The 25,440-nt window shown below is 38.9% G+C and overlaps 1 protein-coding gene across 3 annotated transcripts in view; it reads left to right on the forward strand.

Annotated features, from left to right (window-relative positions):
* LOC134636047 (rho GTPase-activating protein 26-like) overlaps positions 1–25,440 on the forward strand; it is an 89,155-nt gene that overhangs the window by 51,553 nt on the left and 12,162 nt on the right. For all 3 annotated transcript variants that reach the window (XM_065471747.1, XM_063485817.1, XM_063485818.2), the window contains 16 exons: positions 3,823–3,924; positions 4,038–4,148; positions 4,475–4,579; positions 5,047–5,176; positions 5,559–5,659; positions 7,491–7,585; positions 9,305–9,383; positions 10,190–10,226; positions 10,454–10,519; positions 11,701–11,775; positions 11,904–11,988; positions 13,173–13,231; positions 18,478–18,583; positions 20,196–20,355; positions 21,420–21,558; positions 22,242–22,425. In XM_065471747.1, coding sequence (XP_065327819.1) covers positions 3,823–3,924; positions 4,038–4,148; positions 4,475–4,579; positions 5,047–5,176; positions 5,559–5,659; positions 7,491–7,585; positions 9,305–9,383; positions 10,190–10,226; positions 10,454–10,519; positions 11,701–11,775; positions 11,904–11,988; positions 13,173–13,231; positions 18,478–18,583; positions 20,196–20,355; positions 21,420–21,558; positions 22,242–22,425 — 1,634 coding nt within the window. The remainder of the gene's footprint in view (positions 1–3,822; positions 3,925–4,037; positions 4,149–4,474; positions 4,580–5,046; positions 5,177–5,558; positions 5,660–7,490; positions 7,586–9,304; positions 9,384–10,189; positions 10,227–10,453; positions 10,520–11,700; positions 11,776–11,903; positions 11,989–13,172; positions 13,232–18,477; positions 18,584–20,195; positions 20,356–21,419; positions 21,559–22,241; positions 22,426–25,440) is intronic.

Consider the following 25,440-nt stretch of genomic DNA (forward strand, 5'->3'; position numbering starts at 1 on the left):
GGGACACATGCATACAGTTTCACATTAACTCGTGAATGCAATGCCTTCGATTTTGAAACTTTGCTTTACCACAACTAATACATGCCCATTGTCTGGCCTGTTTAGCTGTTGGTAAACCGCAATATGTAATCACGTTTAGAAAATTTAAATGAATAGGGGAGGTGGATGTTGTTTTTACATTGAAAAGAGGTCATTTAAGCCCATTGATAGGTGGTAGCCTGGCAGCATGATAACGTCATAGTATATCATGCATATTTAAGTATATGTGGATATGAATAAAACGTTATTGTTGTAAAATTAAAGCAACAGCACATTTTCATACAAGGTGCTGTACGTGCATAAAGTCTAAAAACGGGTCATTTGAGCCTGTTTTCAGGTGGTGGCTAGGCAGTGTGATGGTGTCACAATATATCATTCAAAATTCAGCTTTTCTCACAAAATAAAAATGATACAAACCCTTTACAAGGTGTTACAGGTGAGTAAATACTAAAAACGTGATATTTTAGCCCATTGCTAGGCAGTTGCTTGGTAAGATCATGGCGTTATAGCTGATCTCGGTAAGAACCTTCAGTGGTCCAAGACTTTGGACTACATGTGTGTCAAGTTTAGTTGCTCAGCTCCTGATGCTCTAGGAATAATTTGCAGAAACTGTTAGAGTAGATGTATGCACAAGATTTTTAGTCCAGAGAAACACTCCAGATTACTCTCACCTGGTTAGCATTACTGCATAATATCTGACTTTAATACAATAATATACCGGTACTATAATTATACTATAATTACCAGAGAGTGTCTCGATGCATTTTTTAAAAAATTGCCTATATACTTTGTAGAGTTGTAGAGAGATGGTTCAGAATACAGGACAACCTTTAAGTATTGCCAAATACACCAATGATAGAATATAATACAATGATAAATATAAAATACAACGCTTAAAGATTTTATTTTGATGATAAAATTTCGTGTTTGGAACTCAAACACATGAATTTAGTTACAGTTGTTGTTACCGCTGCACAGTGACATGGAACTAGTAGGTGCTTTTCATGTATGCTTGGAATAAAAGGCAGCACACTTCTCACGAGGCTCAGGGTCTCCTTCTCCTTACTTGATGGATGTATGTTAAGGTCTGAACCATTACTAAATGACCTGGATAAGAGATTAGAGGAAGACATAAATGCTGCCATAAATCACTGATTCCCTCTTACATGCAGGCTGGGCTCCCTCTAGCAGGTCTGTGTGTGATTTTTTTTTTTTTTTCTTTTTTTAAAGTGTGCTTAAATCTCTTCATTTGCTTCTTACTCTATAGAAGTAAAACATAAGTATACAAAGTTTTTGATGTGTTAATTTTTATTTTTTCACACTCCAGAAAAATAGATTCTATAAAAAGATAAAGGATGAACACTGAACTGTACATTTTTGGATAATGCCGGCCCCTGTGCAGTAAATATACCACGCTTCAGCGTCTTTAATCTCCTTATATCGGGTCATGGTGTGCTTGCTCCATGCTGTCATTAGCCATAGGACCTAGATGAGTAGCGGCAGGGGGTTCCCCTGATGCATTCAGTGTTTTACCAGTACATGATCTATTAAAACATGCCCATGTTGCAGGTCACTGTCTGATTTTGACATTATGGTCAGATTAAAGTGTGAAGCGTAATCACTTCAGTTAAGTCACCGCGAGTGATGCACTAATCCTAGTTTAGCCCCAAAAGAACCAATAATATCTTGGCCTGGCACAGTTTCACCTTGTCCTAAAGCTGCAGAGCTGGCAGCCGTCTTGCACGGGACCAGTTTGACCAAAATAGCAGCGAATGGCTAACAGATAAAAGATAAATATGTTTAAAATGTGTGTGTGTGTGCGTGTGTGTGTGTGTGTGGGGAGGGGGGGGGGTTTACACATGACAGTTTATTTAAAGAAAACTCAAGGTTCAGATTCTAATCTTATTCACAGAGGAATTCACACCAATCAGATTACTGCAGCCAGTAGGAAACATTAGACAAGAAGTCTTTACATAGAGCTCGAGTGTAAGACTAAATTAAAAAAAAAAATGCTGTTTGCAATTCAAGGTCTTTTTGTATAAAAACACTTCACTCATGCAACAATGACGGATTTCTGTTAAAACACACTGAGAACATCATCATTTCCAGAAATCCTTTTAGTTGTTGAAGTTGTTGAGAATATGTTGTCAGGAATCACGTTGCTCTTGTCTTTGTAGTCAGTTATCCACTTTAAAGTCATTCCACGTTGCTGCAGGTGACATCAAGTGCTGCTTTTGTTAAAAAGATGTGTTTTAATAATGCACGTCTTGTAAACAAAGGATTGCTGGTGCATTTGTTGGCTTTAGATTTGACTGGGACTTCTATGTAACTGTTGCAATTGAAAAGAACCTGATTTGATCTGTGATGAGTCAGTCTGGTGGGGTATGGTCTTGGATCAAAACATTTTCAGTCACCTTATATTTCTGGGAAAATTTTAATAAATATAAAAGGAAGACTTTTATCATACTGTGAAGACACTGCCACCTGCTGGCTGAGGATGGAAGTAACCTAAAGTAAATGAAGTTTAACACCTTTAACTTTTTAACCCAAGCCTTAGGGAAAATAGAAACAAGTCATTTTAATGTTATAAAATCTTTCCTGATGATTTGTCTCACGCAAATGAATTCCTTTCACAAAGGAAGCCAGTCATTTTTTTAGTTTAAAACTTTTCAAAAGGCTGTAATTAAATCTCTAATAATGAACACATGGGAGAGGGTTGCCACGACACTCGTTTCAGACATGATTTCTGCAGAGAATATGACAAATCAGAGAGGCAGACTTTAAACAGAGGCCTTGTTGTTTAGAGAGGCGTTCATCATTTCTGATGCTTTCCGCAGCTGCTGTCTGTCGCTCCTCTGGCCAAGAGCACTCAGCTTCTTGTTGCTGAAACCAGCTCGGCAGTGAGCAGAGATCATCTTACAGTACACATTGTATTATTTTAGTGCCAGTTCCAGCGTTGTTAAAGAAATAGTTAAAAGGAATAATAAAGGTGAAATGTAATCAGCAAATGCACATGTGGCTCACTGATGCATATGTTCAGAAATTTCTCTTTGGCTCCAACGGGGGGCTTTTGAAACAAGTCCAAGTTATTTTTTGTTTTAATGACCAAACAATTTAATATATATTGTTTTGTCTTGTATACATCCTTTAGCACAGACGTGTCAAATGTTCACATTCAATAAGCACTTCTCTCATACCCCAGTTTGTTGCTTAAAAGTAAATACGATTAACAGGCTGGTTTCTCTTTATGCGTCTTACTGTACTGATATCCCTATCTTCCTGTTGAAGTGACATGATTTTAAGTTTAATGATCCTAATCTGACTGGTAATTCCAACATTGCCTGTGTAACAGTTTCTTTCTGTTGCTTTCATTCCATAAATACACACCCTGAGCTCTCTGTCCCAGGTTCATCATCTATCAAAACATGTCTCTCTCTCATGTTGCTGATCTCATTTCTGATGAAACAGTCTGTTGTTTAATAACCAGCTGTGCTCCCTGGAGGAAAATATTCATTGCTAGACTCCCTAAAAAAAAGGGAATTTGTTATTAGAAAGCTAAAAAAAATCTGCATTATATGAAGTTTGCCCTGTTCTCAAATCCTGACAGCAAATAACTGCTAAAATATACTACAGCATGTACACCAGCATTATGAAGAGGGTCAGAGTACATGTGTTGGTTTATTAAAACTGGAGAAAAACTCCCCGGTACAAGTGTTGAGACAGTTTCATTAAGCTCAGCCAAAAGATTTGTATTTTATTTTTAATTTTTCCCCCCTGTGACAGGACGCCAAGAAAAAATATGACAAAGAGACGGAGAAGTATTGTGCAGTACTGGAAAAGCACCTCAGCCTCTCAGCAAAGAAGAAAGAGGCACATCTACTTGAGGTAAGATGCCGTGTCTGAGTTTAGACTTTGCTAGTTTCTCTGAGCGAGCAGGTTTTACGTGTAACCCTTGATTATCGGTGTGTCAGTTTTCTTAATTTCCTTCTCTGTTGTAGGCGGACAACCAGGTAGATAACGTGAGGCAGCATTTCTACGAGGTTTCTTTGGAATACGTCTTCAAAGTGCAGGAAGTCCAAGAGAGGAAGATGTTTGACTTTGTGGAGCCTGTAAGATGCTACTAAAAAAAAAGCTCTTCTTCTTCTTTAAAGATGTTGCACACACACTTTCTTTTTGTAGCAGTGATTTGTGTTATAGTCACACTTTAAGATAACCAAGCACATTAGCTACTCAGTGCTAACTTTTGTTGAGGTATTCTCTGTTTTCCCTTACTTCTTCTAAATTGTCAACCTTTTGCTCAGTCTTCCTGTTATATTTTCTTTCTTCCACTCAGACACGTGCATTCATTTTTTCTGATGTACCTTTGCCCCTATCCCTGGGTTGTTCATCTTTTTTTGATCTTTACTTTCTTTCTGTTTTTTTCTTCTTCCTGTAGCTGTTGGCATTTCTTCAAGGCCTTTTCACCTACTATCACCATGGCTACGAGTTGGCAAAGGACTTTAATCACTTCAAGACCGACCTCACCATCAGCATACAGAATGTAAGATCAAGTACACACACACACGCACAAACACAAACAGTAGTGTATCAATGGGGTATTATATCATTTTTTTGAAGACTTTCTCTATTCTTAACCATATTTACTACTAGTCTAACCATAATCTTAACCATGACCCAAATTGACCTTAAAATCGCCTGATGAGTACTTCCTGTTTTTTCTCCTTTAAGGAAAACATGTCTCCACAGTGATGAGTTAATGGCCTTATGTAGTATATAACAATATTTATTTAGCATTATATGGTCCAGTTAGAATAAACCTGATGAATAATGCAGGATAGCCCTTACTTGTGATGTGTGTTTTTAAACCAAAGATTCTCAACTTACGGCATTAAAATAGGCCTTCAAAACTTGTTCATTCTGCAACATATAAGGCTTGTTATGTACTTTCCCATCTACAAGTTGAATTTCTGAGGAAAGATCTGCACTCCTGTGTGCTTTTGTTGGCAGACGAGGAACCGTTTTGAGAGCACGCGATCGGAGGTTGAGAGTTTGATGAGGAAGATGAAGGAGAATCCACATGAACACAAGAGTGTCAGCCAGCACACGATGGAGGGCTACCTGTATGTGCAGGAAAAGCGTAAGTAAGCCACATACAACAGTGAACGAGTGTGTGTGTGTGCGTGTGTAACGAGGTATAGTGTGTGGATGTTAGTGGCATCTTGTTTGGCTCACACGGTGTCAGAGCAGCAGAACAAACAAGCCATAATGAACCAATGGCTGACAAACTCAAGTCCGATCTGTTGGAGACGTGACAGCAGCTCTGTCCACGTGCGGTAGCCATGGTAACACTAAAGCACTAAAAGAGGTCTGATCAGGACTCGTCCTTTTCTTTTTCTTTTTTTTGGTTCGTGTTGTTTTGACCCTGTCTCCAATTCACCCATTTTCTATTTCTCTTCTCACTTTCTTGTGTTTTTGTTTTTTTACCACTCTTCATCTCTATGTTTTCTATCTATCTTTAGGCTCATTTGTATCCACTTGGGTGAAGTACTACTGTACATACTACCGTGAGCCCAAGAAAGTCACCATGGTCCTGTTTGACCCGAAGTCTGGAGGTAAAACGGTGAGTAGCCTGTGCTGTTAAAATATACAGATAAAATCACAAGTTCACTAACAAAATCCAGGTTTGGACTTGCAAACATTTTTTGTAAGGGAGAAAAAAAGTACACAATCAGGTTCACTTCACAAGCGCCCTCATATACAGGCGCTCATGCAAATGTGCTTCGTCCCAGTGTGGATAAGCACAACACTGAGTGCAAGCTCTTAGTGTTTTTTTTATTTATTTTTTTTTTATTATTCCACATGCATGGACAGGTGAGACTACAAGATAGTTTTGACAGCAGAAAAACGTACCACTGTTTTCAGAAATCAGCTCAAAAAGCTGTGCGTTTTCATGTGGTCGCACAGTCACAGAGCGAGATACTGGTTTTACGAGCGAGCGCTAACGACTTCTTCCACGTTGCCCTTAATAGGTGAGAGTGCAGTGTGGGTGAATAATGTTCTGAGTAAGCAGCAGTAAGCAGAAAATGTTGTCTCCAACTGTTTTCTCAGAGACCTATCTCTGATCGCCCTCCACCTACAAACCGATTAAGCCAAAGCTGATATGAGCCTGAAGTGCAGCTCAGTTCTGAGAAAGTTGCCAGAGTTTCATTTTGAGTAACTGAAGAAAATTTCGAATCATTAAAAGTCACAGAAAACCCTTTGGCTTTAACACAAAGCTCTGAAATCCAAAATAGCAAATAAAGAGTAGGTGGACTGCACTGAAAGAAAAAAAACACTCCCTGATGACAGCAAACCTGGCCCATCTGTGCTTTGCTTTAGAGTATGGCAGTAAAACCTGTACTTTGAATTGGTATGACGCCAGAGTGTGTAGCCATCTGTAGATTGTGAGTTATCACACTCATCTACCCATCCATTTTCTTCACCGTCTGTGGCCATTTTAAAATCACCAATAAAACTAACTACTAGTTACTACTACTACTACTACTAAGTTAGGCTGTGGGAAGAAGCAGGAGCATCTGGAGAGAACCAGCATAGGCACACAAAGAATCCATGAAGGCCCCAGCAGGCTTGCAGATTCAAACCCAGTATCCCAGTATACCTAACCCATCAATTGTTTCAACTAGGTAGGTTTCTACCTAGTTACTATTGTTACTACCTTTGAAGAGAAGTGATGTCACCATAGCATAAATTGAATAATATTGTTGCTACAGGTAGCAACATTGTCTGTCTGTGTTTTCTTTACTTATAAGAAAACCAAGCTTTTGAAAAGCTAACAAGCTGAGTGTCTCATGGATAATGTGTGAAATTGAAATAATATTGCTGTAATCCTTTATATTGGTTATAAAACTGCCAGATGGCACTCCCGCACATTAGTTTATAGTGTCTATTTTTTCATATTGTTCTTTTTAAAGCACATATGAGTCATTGCCCAGTTCATACAGCAAGTCTTACTTCTAAATTGGAAGTCTGTATGTATGAATGTAACTATATGTTACATACTGGTTTTTTGTCTGTTTGTTTGTTTTTCTGCCCTTGACTCTGTATAATACGCCTTATCGGACAAGCCTTGGAGCACAGAATAAACTGCTATTTAGGTCTTCTGTTTGCGGGGAGCAGCCAATTAGAAAAAAGTCGGCTTAAAGAGAGGAGGAAGGGAGCTAAATGTGCTTGTTTCAGACAGGATATATTGACGACCTGCACCAAGACCCCATATGGGAAAAGTACAGAATATTTTAATCAGTGAATCTTGCAGAGCTAGTCTTAGTATGGAGCTGAAAATTACCGTCCTGGCTATTAAATTCTGCTCAAACAGTATGGTTGCATTATGATGTCTTAAATGCTCTTCATGTGTTATTAATGTACTGCGTTGCTTCTTGCTTTTACTGTGTCAGGGAGAGGAGGAGAGCTTTATTCTCAAGTCGTGCACCAGAAGGAAGACGGACTCGATAGAAAAGCGGTTCTGTTTCGATGTGGAGGCTGTGGACAGGTTAGTGAATATTCACCCAGCTTTCTTTTCACCGGGTTTTACTTTGTGTCATCAATATGAAACATTTGGTTAAATGTGGTTCAGTCCCAGCTCATAATCTCAGGATTATCATGGGCTTTTTTTTTCCTTTTTTTTTTTTTTTTTAAGCAGGGTGTAATTACAGCTAACCGACACATGAGGGCACTGCACAGTCAGTGTGAGCTGGAAGATTGAGGCTCTTTTTCCTGTCTGACTCAGCCCTCTGTGGCATTTCCCTTCCTATACCGCCTCCACTGTTCCTGTCCACTCACACACAACTTCAGCTATCCTCTGTCACACTCTGCCTATCTGTTAACCATCCATCTTTAGGCTTAACTCAGGTTCTTTAGGAACACAAAACAGTCTCACTCTTAAGTGGGACAGATTGCTGTGGTACAGTAACTCATGCTCCGTGAAGCAGGTTTATTTTAGAGAGCCAGCTCTACAATATAAATCTTCAAAATGATCAAAACAGTCTGATCACTGCATACACAGACTTGTTCCTGCAGGATCCTGATGGGGGGGAAATCTAGCAAATTATCAAGAGCAATAGAGATGGCATAAATCATTTGTTTGGCATTATAGACGACTTTTTTTTTTTTTTTTTTTTTAACAGAGCTTTTAACACAAGGAGGGTGCGTTTATAACACAAAGAGAAGAGTGGCTCTTTGTGACAGAGTTACAGACTGCGTCAGTGCTTATTCATTCTTTTTCCATCACAGTGACTCAAAATAAGAGGAGGGAACGGTGATCATCTCTGTGATGAGTTTCCCATGCAAACACAGAATTTAAAGCAGCACAAAAATAAAAACAAAGGCCAGTAAAATTGCACACAAAACGAAAAGTATGAAGAAGACGCTAATAGGAACAATACATTACATATTCTCTATGCAAAATGCAAAATCGTGGAATTAACAGAGCCGGCTTTGTTATCTAGGATTTTTACGATTTTCAGGCTTTATAACCTCAGAAGAGCTGGTCTCAATTTAAATCATTTTGTGTTTTTGGCCCTCGAACGTGTCTCCACACTTCTGTCTGAGTGCCTTTGGATCACCGTGTAATGTGTGTGATTGGCTAATGTGTGAGGATGAAGGACAGTGTGTAGATTGGCGTGTATGGTGATGGAGAGATTGACATGGCTAATGAGGCTGTGTGTGAGCCCATGCAGTGAGTACGTGCGCATTACACGTTGCCTCTGTGGATGATTTTTCGCTGCTTAGCCTAATGAATTCTTGTTAGATGCTGAATTTTCATGCTGTATTCGTCATCCTTTTGTTATCCTTTTAAGGGGAAAAATCTGATCGGAGCTGCTGATCATGTGATTTACTGGAACACAGTAGTATAGTCATAGCTCTGGCACCCATAAATAAATATGTTTTGCTATAAAAAGAACAAGATTTGCATTTGTTTAAGAATGGGCACATCTATTAAGTAGTTTTTAGTTAGAACATATAACTACTTAGTTGAAAACCTTCATAAGAATTTCTTTAGTTGATAAACTTTTTATTTAAATATGATGATTTTATTACAGTTGTGGTTCGATTTATGGGTGCCCCTTGTTGCACCAGTTATCGACATGTTTGTCTTTGTGTGTATTTGTTGAGTATTATTGAGGTTTGATGATCTAACACCTAATGTTTGCCGCTCACCTGTATGTTTGATAAGCTTATATGCCTTTCCTGTTACTGCTTGTGTGTGAAGGCCGGGAGTGATCACCATGCAGGCTCTGTCGGAAGAAGACCGTAGATTGTGGATGGAGGCCATGGATGGGAGAGAACCAGTAGGTTGCCATGGTTACCAGTTTGTTCTCATGTGACACAGACAAAAACAGGAGAGCGAGGCCGAGACAGAAAAGGAGAGAAAAAAAAGGGGATGGGATGAGAGCTAAACAAACCACGAGGTGTAATTGGGAAAACTGTTGGCTCAAATTCTGCGTCTTTTCCTCAGCACATGCTGTCCATGTCTAGTCACATTTAGAGAGACACCACATAAGTCTGAGAGGGATCATTTGGTCTTTATGCTCCACAACAATCAACACAACAGCTGACTGCCAGCCAACTTCCTCAGCCCTTGGTTTATACCTCCTCGGTGTACAGCATTTTTGCTCTTTGGCTGGAAGTCTATTTTAACACTATTATTCAGATGTGTTCTTGTTCCAACACCTCCCTCATGTCTGCATTCAAGTGTGCAAAGGTAATCCACATTCAGGAGCTCACCACAAGTTGGAACACGCGGTTGCAGAGTTCAGGGGAATGGTCATAAAATAAAAAATGCTGGCGATCTTGTTCTCTGGCTCCCACTTCGCTTCATTACAAGCTCACCACAGATCACGACTGTGAAATACCACCAGCAGACAAAAGGATGGATCTGAGCATTAGAGTCATAGTTACTGTATTTTCTATATAATGTGACTTTTGATAGAAATAATAAGTGGATATTCCCTAAAGATCCCTGACTATATGCTTGCATAACTAGAGTTATCTATATTTATATTTATATTATAACATGTGAAACACTGGTAATGTACTTATGTTTGCTTCCCTAATTAAGCATAACTGTGAAGTGTTCTGTTCTTTATTTCTGCAGGTGTACAACCTCAATAAAGATAACCAGAGTGAAGGCAGTAAGTGTCTTTAATTTATTTGGATTGAGTTGCTGTTTTTTTTTTTTTTTTTTTTAAGGCTGCAGAGGTGATTATCGTTGCCATCTTTAATTAATATATAAGACCTAATAATACTTGTGCCTAAAAAGTGCCAACAAACTTTTAGGTTGGAACACTGTGTTTTTAGTGATGTTAAAACAAATCGATAGTTGGCTCAGATTCATTCTTGTCGCTTCCCTCTCCATCAGTGGCCCAGCTGGATGTCATTGGGTTCAACGTGATGAAAAAATTCATCTATGCGGTGGAAACGCGAGGTACAGTGTCAACCCATGTTATTTCCTTTGTTTTTTAATGCTCTGTAAATCTTTTTGCTTCTTTGCTGTGATACGCTGTATTTTTTTAGCGATGAAGATTATCCAATAAACTTTATCGTCTGCTGTATCCAAATCATTGACAGTAGTTTCAATAAATATCAGAAGATAATACTGTTTGTGGACCACCTTACTTGTTTAGAGTCTTCTCGTGAATATTTTTAGTGCATTCAGTGTTACAGTCACTGTAAAGCTCTCTTTGCTGCCATGCGTTTTTAAGGGTTTATCTCAGTAGAACTGAAGTTTTTCTCAGTTCATTTGATACTAAATTTAGAATTTTTAGGAATATTATTTCTCTTTTTTTAATATTTGCGCCAAAATCTTTGCAAATAACCTAAAAAATAAATGAATATTTTTTTAAAATGCAGAACATTGGGCTGCATGAATTGAAATTCTGTTCAGGAGTTATGAGTGCGATTTAAACCTTCCTGATGTGTCTGGACATCGCTCCCCACAGATTTTCTGTCACCGTACGTGTTCACAGATCTACAATATTAATACCTCCTTTTATCTGTTGCACTAAGAGCACCCATTTCTGGTCACTCTGTACCTTTTCATTGCTTTGTCAGGTGGATTTGTATTTAGCTTGTATATGAAGGTAACCTTGAATTTTTTAGCTGAGACAGGTTTGCAATGGGACAGATAAAGATTAAACACATTAAATTGATATGAGTTTCATGCTGATGCCAAAAAAAGTGCATCAAAGCACAACGGTGTGGTGCCTTTTTTTCTGTTCTTGTCTTAATTGGCAGTGATTTTAGGTTAGTGAGAGGAAGACACATCGTAGTACATTAATAACACTTTAACACATACAGAAGAGCATCTAAAGCATTTATGAAAGTAGAGGAACTAAAGTTTCGCTGGTAAAAGTCCCCTTGCTGAAATCTCTACGTGCTTGCTTGAGGGAGAATTTTGTAGTATCATAAAGTCCTGATCTTATTATATCAGTTGCTTTAGGTTGACTTGTTGATGATTTGGTGCTGTATTAAAAAACCGAATCAGAGCTTTTTATGCTTACCTTTAAAAGCATTTCAATGCAGCCAGTGTGCAGCACTTAAACGGTAGGAATGCTTGGTTTTCGGTTGGTTCAATGTTTACAGGTGATCTCTTGTCTCCTCCTTCAGGTATCGATGAACAGGGCTTGTACAGAATCGCTGGTGTCAACTCCAAAATACAAAAACTACTGAGCTTAGCTATGGGTAAACACTGAAGCACATGAATAAAAAGCACATGTTTAAATTGGATCAAAACAGTAATTAAAATATATATTTTAAAAATTTCATCTCCTTTGTTTCTTTCTTTTTCTCTTCATATTTTTGTCCATCAGATCCAAAGACGTGCGCTGACGTAGAGCTGGAAAGCCCAGAGTGGGAGATTAAGACAATAACGAGTGCTATCAAACACTATCTCAGGTTTGTGTGAAAACCCTTACATAAATGCAAACTCAGTGATTTCATTCGTTCTTCTACTAAGAATTATTGGCAAAAAATAATTCTTCCAGTGTTCACCGAGCATGAGTGCATTTTAACCTCCGTGAAAGTGATAAATGGATTAAATGTGCTTTTTGTGTCTTGGAATTATTCCTCTTATTCTAAATTATAGCACTTTTCTGCACTTATCACATAATAACTTAGTAGTTTTTTTGTTAAAAAGACCTCAAATATATTTTGCTTGATTTTGCTGTCATTTCTATCATTTGTGGTCTGTTTTTCTTTATTTTATACATGTTATTTACTCAGAGTTAATGCTGTGTCAAAACTGCCCGATAGTCTGGTCATTATATTGCACGTCATAGTTAAATTACTTCCTCTGGAGCGGTGCAACAATAAGAGAAGGATTGTGATTGTGGGAAGCCAGAGATGAGCAGCTGAAGTGGAAAGAAAATGTAAGAAAGGAACGAGAGTAGCAGAGGCGTTCATGCTGTGCTCAATCTGCTGTTGCTAAATGAATCTATGCTGTTCACAACACAAATCCACAGGCATACAAAGATTCGTATTCATTCGGTTGTGCCCGCAAGCACTTCGCCGGTACATAAACGGACAGATTTATAGAAACACCTGCTGTCAATTCTCTCATACATACACCCATTTACACCATCAAGACCTCAGGTCAGGCCTCATTGAAGACCAGCAGGTGCCATTATTCACATCAGGCAGTAGGAGAAAGCTCATGTCAAGCTGGTGTGTAGAGAGAAAATATCAGAAGGAGAAGAAAATAGAAAAATCAAGATGAATTGAAGAAAAAATGTCCCAACTAAACACCTAGGAGACATTTTGGTCTAAGCTACTAGATGGCACTCTCCACTATCATAAAAAAAGTATCTTTTGTAAGAATCGTCTTTCCTTCCTCAAGTAGAGTTCCAGACTTCCAGAATGACTGCCAAGGCAGATTAGAGCTGTTCTGGCTGCACATGGTGGTCCAATACCTTACTAAGACACTTCATCCTGGTGCTTCCTTTAATTTCTTTCCAAACTGTAGTGAGATGAGTGCTCGTACAGAACTCTTCAGATTTATTGGTTTTTCCAGAGAAGCCAATCCTAAGCTCTCGTTTGATTTTCCTTGCTGATAATCTTCTCCTGACATCTTATGTTTCCAGAATGCTACCTGCACCTCTCATGACATACCAGTACCAGAGGAGCTTTATAAAAGCTGCCAGTGAGTAGTTTCTTTTTGCCTCCTGATATCTCGTTTTCTTCACAAAATGTCTGTTCAAGCTGTTTAAGTTGTTTAAAGCCAACCTTGATATTAAATAGTGCAAACTTCTCTTCAAGGCTACCTTGGATAAAAATCGACTAGACAATGCTTAAATAGCTTTTGTTTGTTTTTAAATTAAGCTAATCCTGTTGATTCATTTCAGTTTCTAAATGGTTGATTGGAGTTGGTGAAATTTTGCATTATGTTGGTTCTGAGAATAAAAAGTTTTGCACAAACACAAAAGCAAACAATGACACTGTGCTGGGGGAATGACCCAGATCCAGATCCGGATCCTGCTCCATGCCAACTTTTTAACAGGCTAAAACGCACAGCTGTGTCAGTGTGAAAGCTGCCTCTAACTATGTAAAAGAGAAATGAAAATTCAGATTCAGAAAGTCAGATTTTACAGGAGACTCAAAAATCCAGGAAGTATTCCTCCTGGGTGTTAAACACTGATTATCTACATCAGGATTCCCTAGAAGGTGAGACCTGCAGCTTCTTATTTGAACTTGTTAAATTGCAGCATGGCTGTTATCTCACAGTTAGAGAGTCTTACAAATACGTGTTTTCTAACTAAATGTTGTGCACACGGTTTGTTGGCTTTGCTGCCGATGGTGTGTCTGCTGTGATGGGCTGATTGAGAGGAGCAGCCATACTCCAGGATGGAAAGATCACCCCTAATCTGACCATCATTCTCCGCTGTCCGTTGTGGTGCAATGCACATTGCAGAACACGTTGCAGAGCCGAGAATTATGAAACAGAGTTTCATAAATACTCTGAAACTCTGCTTTTAATGTCAGTACATTAACATGGTGCCTCCTTTGCTGTATGCAGATTTCCAGATGTGGTAAAAGAGGGCGACGTGCTGTAGACCACGCTTCCCAGGAAGGCAGAAAAAAAAAATCTGTCTTGAAATTAGACCACTATTTTAGAATAGTTAAATAGCATAGCTGGGCAAATGGTTATTTGTATCGCTGGATATGATCAGCTGTGTTTAAAGAGGAAAATAGGCTAAACTTCCTAAATTTGGTTAGTTGAAATTCATAATTATTCTATAATCACATTGACAGCAGTAATAACAGTTCATCAGGCCTCAGAGTATCTAGAACTACTCTGGCTTCTGAATTACTATCATAGAGATGTTCTATTTTCACAAATCCTTTGCTGGTAGAACATATAATATGCTCCCATACTGTTTATAAGTAGTTTAAAGTTTATGGTTGCTGTTTATTTGCCCTTCTTCTTTAGTAGAATTAGGAGAGTGACAATATATTCACTGAAAAACTCTCTTTATTCTCTAAATAAGGTGTTTTATGGTGTTCCTGTCTTGTTAGACTGGCAACTCTGTCTATCCGATGAGGGTTATACAATATTGTAAGAAGCCTGGAGAGCTTATCAGAAGCAGACAGCCCAGTAAAGGTTTACTGTTTTGAATTTCGGTGGATCACATAGCAGCTGCAAAATGCTCCTTTTTGGTAACTGCACCTGATGGGTGTGGTTTGAGTCAGGAAAAATATTTTATTAAAAGAAAAAAGACCCTCAGCTGCCTGGAAGATAGATTGCCTGAACTCTCCAACAGCCATGGTAATCATTTCAGTGTATTAGATTCTTCTCATGAGGCTGCTAGGCTACAAAATAAACTTTTGCAAGCACCAACTGATTTAGAACATGAAATGGAGACTTTGCATGAACCCCTCCTTTGCTAAATCTGTTCATTTGGATTTCCTTGTTTTTCTGGCTCTGTTTAACCATAGTTTAGCTTGCTTGGGTCGATTAACCATGGTTATCCAGGTAGCTGCTTCCTATTTTTTTATTGAATATTTGACACATACAAGTAGTTTAGTGCAATTCTAGTGTTGGAGGATGCTTTAGTGATTTGTTTTTTGTTTGGCAGTAGCTAATCCTATAGGAAGCCGAGCTGACATAGGAAGGAAGTCCAGGAAACGATTGTCTGTTTCTGGCCACGGTACCAAGAAAGGCTCTACAGTGAATCCAGTGAAGATTGTTTTTTATGTGTATTTAGAGAAAGGAAAAGAGGATGGCAGATAAGTCTACCAAGATAGCTGGATTGAAAACAAGGCGGACCACCCATGCGATAATGCATGCGATTATGGTTTTTTAGTAATCATTAAAAAATACTTGTGTTTGTGAAGTTGCTGTATAAGTTTACAGTTGTGTGCCTGACCTGACCTCTTTTCTGCGGCACGCATTAGTTTCGGTTGACGTCGGCGTCGTAAATTTCTTTCAGAATGCATATGTGCAAGAAGGCGCCTCTGTCTGTGTGACTTAGCTTTTGTATTTTTTCCAAGGTGGAATTCTGCCGAAGCAGCAGTAGGGTGTTTTTTTTTTTTTTTTTAAAGACAGCGTCCTCATTTGAACTCTCTCTTTCAGGTCCTCCCTTTTTTTTTCTCCTCTCTTTTACATGTATTCACCAACTCCGCCCACAAGATCAGATATTGCATCGTGCTCTTCCTCCTTCTCAAATTTCATGAGAGGCAGAATAGAAAAGAAAGTATAGAGTGTATGAAGAAAATGCTCTGACTCTGTCCATCTTGTGTCTAATATTTATGTACATCACCAGAATTCCTTCCAATTGGGCTTTATTTCTCACTCCTACTAGGAGGAGTGATATTTTGTAAGGCATCTACAAAGATCTACCGAACTTTATTCACTTGCATTACTTAATGCAGTCCATAAGAAAGACCTGAGATGAGCCTCATCTCCGTGACACATAATTCAAAGTCTTATTCTTTTTAAGAAGCCAATTTAACAAGTACTGTTTCTTCCTGTTTAACAAGTACTAATTGACATTAATCTTCTAAAGCACGATTATGCATGATAGACGGAGTTGTTTGCCGCCTTTTCTACAAAAGTGTCAGATAGTCTTAAGGCTGAATAGGCAAATTTCTGGAAAATAATAGGTCAGGAAATACCCTGATCTGTAGGTTATAAACACATTATACTATGTTTGCAATATTTTTCTTCTATCCCTACATTTTCTATGATTTAACCCTTATTTTGATACATTATGCGTGCCGGGATACATTAAACTTTAATTAAACATTAAAGTTCGGGCCATGGAACATGGTCTAAAAATCATCCTTCAGTTGTGACATCAGCAAACCACTTCATCAGTCGGAGATGTACCAGATTTTTTTAAATTTATTTTTTTAATCACTATATCTAGTGAGATATTGCTCTATATTTAATCACTTCCTCCTGTGTGAGTTCAGACATATTGGCCTGTTCACTCATTTTAAATGACTGACTCATCTGGCATCCTGGCTGAACAGCATTATGTCCAGTGAACACCATAGCAGGATTAATGATTAGCCAGTCACCAGCAGCATGGGCAGGACACACAGGCTGTTTATAAAGACATTCTGCAGACTAAACTGTTGCATTGCTACTAGCAGTGTATACACACTAGTAACTAGAGCAGTGTGTCTTTGTGGATATTTAGGGCAGATGAAGAGGTAAAACAGAAGAAAAGCTAGTAGTAGCAATATTTCTAAATCCCCACTCTTGCTTCCAGTTTTAATGCTAAGCTTAAAGTCTTTTCAAAATGTCAGTTAAATGTTTGAAACAACAGAATGCCGATGGAAAACAAATGTTTGTGCCATTTGACATATTTATTAAGAACGGATTTGTTTTGGCTGCTGTACATAATCATCTTGATCCATCGATGTAAGTAACTGCTTCCCTATGGTCTTAAAAGCACCCAAAACTCAACTTGCATCACATTAGCAGCTTCCTCAATAATGAGAAAACAGGTTATTGGTGAATCATGTGTAATTTCCTTGTTTATCTCTCTCCTGGGATGCGGTTGACGTTGGCTGGATTCCTACTCTTATTAAATTCAGAAAGCGTTTGATGGTGCCCTAAATCTACTCCGAATAAAATTAAAGGTCTTCAGTACTGTAAAACCGAATGTGTGTTCGTACTATGCTGTGCCTACACATGTCTGGGCTGAGGTTTAAAGAAAAACAAAGTTTTGTTTTTTGTCCTTGTGTGCATGTGTGTAAAGCTGTGGGCACCATAATAAGGAATGCTAATTTTTATTTTAATCTTTTTAGTGTATGCATCTATTTGGAAATATATGAAGATACATGAAAAGTCAAAGATGTGGTGATTGTATACATGTTTGACTTCTTATTTTTTTATTTATATGGTGTCTGCTGGAGCCCAGCCCAGTTATGTAAGAAAATAATAAAATTATGGTTGTCTGTGTATAAGATGCTCTGTCAGTTGTGGGAGCGTTGCCTGGCACTGACAGCTGGGGCCTGAAGGTTGATATAGTGTGAGTCTGCTGTCATCTCTTTATTGACTAGCCCCGCAGGCTTGAGTTATTATAGTTATTCATCAGCAACAGGCTGTTCTGCCCTGCTTGCCACGGAGCTTTTCCACTTTGTAACAGTATTAAACACACAGTGCCAATAAATACCCACATGTATCCTCTGCTCTGTCTCTGCATCTTGTGGAGATAAACGTTTTAATATGTGCTTCATAAATAGTTTGGCAATGGTACACAGAAACACTGATTCTAACGTCAAATTATTCCCTCTGAATATTTATCACCTACCTAACCTTGTTTATGACACTCAAGCCCATTACGTCAGTTGGTTTCCTAAATCAGCTGGACTATTTTTTTTTTCTCACAAAAATGGCACAAACGTGAGTTTATGGTGCGTTTTTATAGAACTGCAGGTTGATACTCATGCTAGTGATTATATAGAATGCCGAGATGGCATATGTGGGTCTGACTGGACTAGTGCAACACTGTGACTCACATATGGGACCTTTAATTATTGTTGGAAAACAATGTGTTTACAAAAGAATATAAGCAGCTTCAGACTGTGTTAGGATGATAGTTGGTTGTAGCGACAGGAAAAAAGATGTGAAATATCTTGACCTGTGGTCATCTTGAGTGACATCTAAGAACTCCACCGAGTCTGAGTGTTATTCAGACTGTTATTTTATTGAAATCCTGGTATACTTGTTTAATTTCTGTGGCGTGTATTAGAATGACTGCTTTTTAGTGTCTACATTAATTTAAAAAGGAAAAATAAAAAAGGGATCACGACTGCTTTGCATGGTTGCAAAATTACCTGTTTGATGGTTTTGTATGTGCTTGTTTGTGTCAATAAATATATAATAATCAGCGACACACTTGAATCTCTCAAGTCTTAATATGTGTCTCTATCCAGAGATGGACAATCCAGAGGCTAGAGTAACAGAGGTCCACGCGCTAGTGCACCGGCTACCAGAGAAGAACAGACAGATGCTGGAGCTGCTGGTGAAGCACCTGGCCAAGTAAGTGGGAAAAATTGCACACATGGGACAAAAGGTGTAACTGCATTATACGCTGTTCAGTTCTAAAGCAGTTTAACACTGTGTAGTGTTATTAGCATTAGTGACTCCATTTAAATTGCTATAATGCTTCTTTGCTTAATTGCTGTCCAAAAGAATTAGTGCTCAGTGTAATCTGTTGACCACATGCGCTAATGCTGTGTGTACTGAAAATAGAAACCCATCCGCTAACCACCAGGCGAAATCTATTTCTGGACTTGGGCCTTTAAAAAGAAAGACGAGCTAGTGGTTGGATGCAGGTATTTCTGTCAGTACCAAGAAGAGTTAATCAGACCTTAGTCTCAGCGTCTAGTTTACAATTGGATTAAAAGTGGTTAAAAAGTTAAGAAATTGCACATATATTTTTTATGTAATGTAATTTTAAACTTTAGCTGTATTTCTGATGCCGATCCCGACTTTCCCAGCAAGATTAGCGCTCGACTTTAAGTTCTAGTATAGTATTAAGTATAACCCCTTGTCACAATTTAGACTTTTGCTTCAATGCTTTAGATGCTGCTGTACTGTACACAAGCAGTGGTGCTGTGTATTGTACAGGTGAGAGAAATTGTGAATAAAACCCGTTGTCTTTCTGCAGGTCACATTCTGCAAGTTGCTGTAACACATAAGCAGAGATAGCATCATACCGCTAGCTTAAGTCTACTTATTCCTCCAAAGCAGCCACCTTGCTTTGTGTTTTCAGTGTAAACCCGCATCTAAGCCCCCATGGCTTTATCAGGCTTTTCTTCAACAGCAACAGCATGATACAATCTGTGGTAATGAGGACATAAGCCACATTTAAACCACATGTAGGTGAGCGCATTTACAGATAGTTCTGAGGACATGTTACCTGGGTTTAGTGGATTACAGCTGCCAATAGCTATTATCATCACAGGCTTATAGGTAGAGGCTGGATCACACTGTAGCTCAGCTCTCTGTGTCATTTTGTTCATGCATGATTTAAGATTTATTGGATTGTTCAGTGTATACAATGAGGTTTGTAATGGTTGAGATTTAATGAGAGCGTAAGTGTAAGCCAAATGGATTATTATGTCACAATCAGGTTTAACATATTCTCCCTCATTATGATTTTCCTCCTTTAATGCCATTTTTTTGGACTGCTCAGGCAATGTTCCGATCTATCTTGACTGAGCTCTTACATTTTATATGAGTTTCTTATTTTTTTTTATTTTTTGTAACCTGTGTTGTTTGGCAGCTTTTGAAATCAGGATTGCGATCTGAATGCAGTGAAAACACATTTGCTTTTCCAAGATAAGCTCTCTAAATTCTCTATAGGTTCCTCTTGTTCATGTGTTTCTTTTGTCTGTTTGTTTATTCATATATGTTAGTGTTACTTCTGTTATTACAGACAGGAAAAAAAAAAGAGTTGCTTCTCCTGAAAATGCGTAAAATAAGTGAGGCTGTATATTTGGGTAACAATTATGTGAGTGATGCGTCGTTTGAGACTTTATTAATGTAAGAAAAAAACTGTCAGGAACTGTAGCTTCAAATCGCGTCAAGTTCCATGTTTCTAATTTGGATTTACTGTGTCGCCCTTTTCTTTGTGTAACCTTAATAGTGTGGCCAGTCACCATCAACAAAACCTCATGACCATTGCCAATCTGGGTGTAGTCTTTGGACCAACTCTGCTCCGCCCACAGGAAGAGACTGTTGCAGCCATCATGGACATTAAATTCCAGAACATTGTTGTGGAGATCCTCATAGAGCACCATGAGAGGGTAAGATGATGCATAACCTTAGTGAGTAGCATAACTGCAGAGAGATTAAATGCACCCGTTTGTACCCGTTACACACGCACGCACGGATGCACACACACACACACACACACACACACACACTTCCATTAACTTTATATATTTTGCTTACACATCAAAGCTACTTTCCCCATAAGATAAGAAACACGCATTGACAGGCCAAACTGTTTGCATGTGTCACCATCAGTAACAGCTTGGCTGTTTGAGACTTTGGGAATTTGGTAAGTGAATGAAACAAACAATTCGATGCAGACAATTTTATACCACACCTTGTTCATTCATAGATTTATAGACAGACTGGAGTGTGTATTTATACAGACACACAGACAAACACACACAGCTCAAGTTGGCACTCCTCAGTCTTTTGACTTTCCCAGACCACCGCTGTATCTACTGGAATGTGTGAAAATATAGTAAGTAAAAGCAAAAATCTTTATCACGCTTGTCTCACCATAGTGAACAAGCATGTACAGTGTCACAGGCGATTAACACAGCCTGCAATAACAAACTAAAAAACATCATATTTGAAAACTAATAGACTTATGTAATCCGTTCGAGGAAGGCGGAGGGAAAAAAATTACTGCTTGTGTTTATTTTTATCACGTCGTGGGGATTTTACTTTCCTGACTGTACTTGAAGTGGAAGAAAATTTCAGTAATGCCATGATCACTGCCACAAATCTCAGACTAGAGCCAGCAATGTCCCCTGTTGTTAAATCTCTACATATGTAATTACTCTCATTTAAAAGACGTTTCACACGCAGCTGCAAGCAGCTTTGTTGCCATGTTCTGTAATTGCAATGGTTGAAGCTCTGCTGCAAAATAAAAAAATCCAGGAACTAATATTCAGTATAATGCTTCTGCTCACAAATGAATTAGTCTGTCCTCAACAATGGGCAAGGGCGGTGATTTATTGTTTGCTTTTTTATTACTGGAATCAAATTTAAATTTGCCAAAGCACCATTTACATATTTATGCACTGTGCTGTTTCTTAGTTTGTATTTAATGCTGATTGTCTTGTTTGTGCAGATATTCAGGGACATGCCGAATTCTTCTTTGTCCAACACGCAGCTGAACACGCCCAGGAGGAGGAGCACAGACAGCAAAACTCCTTCCTGCAGCGAAAGGCCACTCACGCTTTTCCACACCCCAACACATTCCCACAAGGGTAAGCTGAAGGACATGACCTCATGCAAATTATTATTTTTTTTTCTTTAGGATTTCTTTATTTAATTTTTTTTTAAAGCATCTGTTTGTTTGCATTAAAACATAGACAACACAGGTATACCAAACAAACCGAACAACAGACAGAACAATTCCTAATCCTAATTCCTTCAGCCACCTATTAAAGGGAGGAAGTTTGTCAGACATGCAGGATTGCAGCAGAATTTTTCTTGCTAACAGCTTTGATAAGTAAACCTCATAACGACGTTTCGTACTCTTGAATAAAGCACCTAAAATAATGCTGTAAGAGGAGGGAAAGGGAGCTCCCTATTAAAAGCCTTGGTGAAAAACTCAAAAAAGTGACCCCTAAAGGTCTGTAATCTGTTACACTGAATAAGAATGCAAGGTTTTTACCTCTCAGCTGTAAAAGGCTGTTGGAGTATTTTCGTCACACCGCCAGGTGAGCGGAAGAGCCAGTGGCTTTGACACCCGAGTTTGTGAATATGATAACCCGAGAACGAGGCAATGTAGGCTTTTCAAATTGATACCATAGGTGCATCTACTAAAAATCTCAGATGAGTTTGAATCTCAGTGAGAGTAGTTGCCAGTTTTTCTAAATAGTTAAAACCATTTTTATGAAATGAGAAAGCCCCAAGGAATAGATCACTCACACATTTATTCTTACAGGTGAGAAAAGGAACAGTGTTGGCAACGCCACAGCTGCTGACCTGCAACACTCGGTGTCCTCGTCTGCCAACTGTAACAGCAGCAGCAGCAGTAGCAGCAGCAGCAGCCAAGGTCGAACCCCGAGACACAGCCTGACAAGCAATGATGGCGAGCAGGACAGCCGGCAGAACCGGCCCACATCACTGTGAGTAGGACAGCATTACGAAATAAGGTTAACCCAAGTAGCTTCTAACAGATACACCAGCATAAATATGTGCACTTGATTTAAAGATTAAAATGGAGCAGTGGTGTGGTGGTTTGCATTGTCACCTCACAGCAAGAGTGTCCTTGGTTCGAATGTACTGGAGAGCTGGGACGTTTCTGTGTGGAGTGTCCGTCTTTCATAAGAGACTCTGGCTCAATCCCACAGTCCAAAAGCATGCTTGTTAGGCTAACAGGTGATTTTAAATCAGCAGTAGATGTGAGCGAGCTGTTTCTGTCCATTAGAGTAGTGATCTCGGTGTACACAGCCTCTCGCCCTGTGACAGCTGTGACGGACTTGTTTTGTTCACTGAAAGCATCTATCAGGTGGGGATTTACATAAAATTAACAAGAATTTTAAGAAGAAAATTAAGGTAGTAAAGATAACTTAGCAGTCTAATGGTTTTTTTAAAGGGTATTTTGAACATATTAATATATGAGGTACAGTAGATAAAGCTCTGTGCACAAATATGAAAACATTTAACTTCAAATATACATACAAACTCAAAAATATATACACTATGTAAACTGTTTTCAATCACACTGATGAAACACTGCCACATATTTGTATATCAGCATACATCTCCATTTATGGTTGCTAGGAGCTTAGTGAAGTATACTTTTGACTGGCTGGTTAAATCCCAAAAGATTCTGGTGAAGTTATGCAACTGTCTGCTTCTCCTGAATGAATAAAATTTAAAAATAGCTGCTGCATAATCTAGCCAAGCAGGTTTTGATACAATGAAAGGGCATAAATAGTACTTGACATTTGTCCTGCTGTGCAGAAGCTGAGTTTTTTTCTTTCTTTCATGATCTGTTGCAAAGCAGCATGACAAAAGTGGCAAACGTACATCCAGTCATAAACCCCTATCTTCACTGGCGAGAGGGTGACATGCAGCAGATGACACGTCCCATGCGTACTTTTAGTTTAAAACTCAATTTATAGCATTAAAAAGTTGGTATGGTAATATGTATCTCAGATTTAAGTCTCACAGTGTGTTCACTTGTCAGACTGTCTTGTGTCTGATTGACAGTTTAAGAACTGAAACCAGCTGAGATAAAAATATTATCACAGGGCTGACTGAACCTGTCTCCTGCTGAAAATAACCATGTTTTTATGTAAACGCTAAACCTGGAACTCACAGAGACAAAGGTTGGCCACGCATATGGTCTGACACACAAATGTACAGAAGCACAAACAATATCTTCTGTCTGTCATCCTGATATTATTTTATGGTGTTTGTTGTTAACATACACCTAGTTATAAAGACTGCAGGCCCAGTCTGTCACCAATAATTGTTTCTCCTTCCGTCTTCCACTGATACTGCCACTCATCCTCCTTTATTATCTCCCACGGCTTGGAATTCATTTTTTAATTTTCTCAACAGCATGCTATTGTTCCACCCAGCCTTTGTTTATTAACTTTGTTATTTGTGTGAGTTCTTTGTCAATTTTGCATCTTCAGTCTGAACTTTGATTAATGTTAGAAATGAACGGCGATCAGTACTGTAAGGTTTCCTTCATCAAACAACAAAAATACTTTTGGCTGTTGAATACTTGAGTATGGCTGTGGACTGTAACAGAACAGAAACATACCTCTTGCCCTTGTTGATGATGTTGTTCCTGGGATTCGCTGGAGCCACTTGTCTAGCTTGGGAGTCACTGCACCTAGTGCTCCTATTACCACTGGGACCACTGTTACCTTCACCCTCCACATCTTCTCCGATTCTTCTCTGAGCCCTTGGCACTTCTGCAGCTTCCTTCTTCCTGATGTTGCTGTCATTCGGAACCGCTACATCAATCACTACGGCCGTCTTCCTCTGTTTGTCTACCACCACTATGTCCGGTTGGATAGCCATCACCATTTTGTCTCTCTTTATCTGGAAGTCCCACAGGATCTTATCTCGGTCATTTTTCACCACCCTTGGGGGTGTCTCCCATTTTGACCTCAGGACTTCCAGGCCATACTCGCCACAGATGTTTCTGTATACTATGCTGGCCACTTGGTTATGGAGTTCCGTGTATGCCTTGCCAGCTAACATCTTGCACCCTGCTGTTATGTGCTGGATTGTCTCAGGGGCATCTTTACACAGCCTGCACCTGAGGTCTTGCCTGATGTGATAGACCCCAGCTCAGAGCTTGTTCCTGTGCTGCCATGATTACTGCCTCTGTGCTGTCTTTCAGTCCAGCTTTGTCCAGCCACTGGTAGGACTTCTGGATGTCAGCCACTTCCTCTGTCTGCTGGTGGTACAGATAGGGGTCTATCCTTCCATGATGGATCCTCCTTATCCTCTACTTTCTTGGGTTTCTGCTGCCTGAGGTATTCACTGAGCACGCAGTCAGTTGGAGCCATCCTTATGATGTATTTGAAGTATTTTCCTGTTTCTTATGGTATGCTTATATTTGGCTTAAATGCTATCTTTACTAATCACAATAGATCAGTCATTAAAAAGTACAGAGCGCCAGCACTTGCAAGATTATTTGAAAACTCATGTTAAGTAACCCCCCCCCCCCCCCCCCTTCAAAAATAAAAATAAAAAAATCATCATTTTATCTTTAATATTACTGAAAGCATTTTTTTTTTCAAACGAAAGCCCATGGCTGTATATAGACAGTGTACTCTATATTGTGTGCACAACATAAAACAAAAGATATATGCCCGTATGCTGTAGTGATACAATTGAAATTTAATGGGCCCCATGCAACTGCTGCTCTGCTTGATGGAGAGAAAGCTAATGGATAAAAAAATGTTTATGCAAACACCTCACAAGAGGGTTTACATAATAACTAATGATACAAAATGTCACAACTTACATTTTTCATCTTTTAATAATTTGAGTGATTTGTGCACACAATTCATAGAAAACACATACTTTATATTCCAGGTGTAATAATAAATGTATATAGGATTTTTTTTTTTTTTTTAAACTGAGCCCAGGGTCCACATTAGGGTGTCTAG

This window comes from Pelmatolapia mariae, linkage group LG10_11 (assembly GCF_036321145.2).
Source record: "Pelmatolapia mariae isolate MD_Pm_ZW linkage group LG10_11, Pm_UMD_F_2, whole genome shotgun sequence".
Taxonomy (NCBI): Eukaryota; Metazoa; Chordata; class Actinopteri; order Cichliformes; family Cichlidae; genus Pelmatolapia; species Pelmatolapia mariae.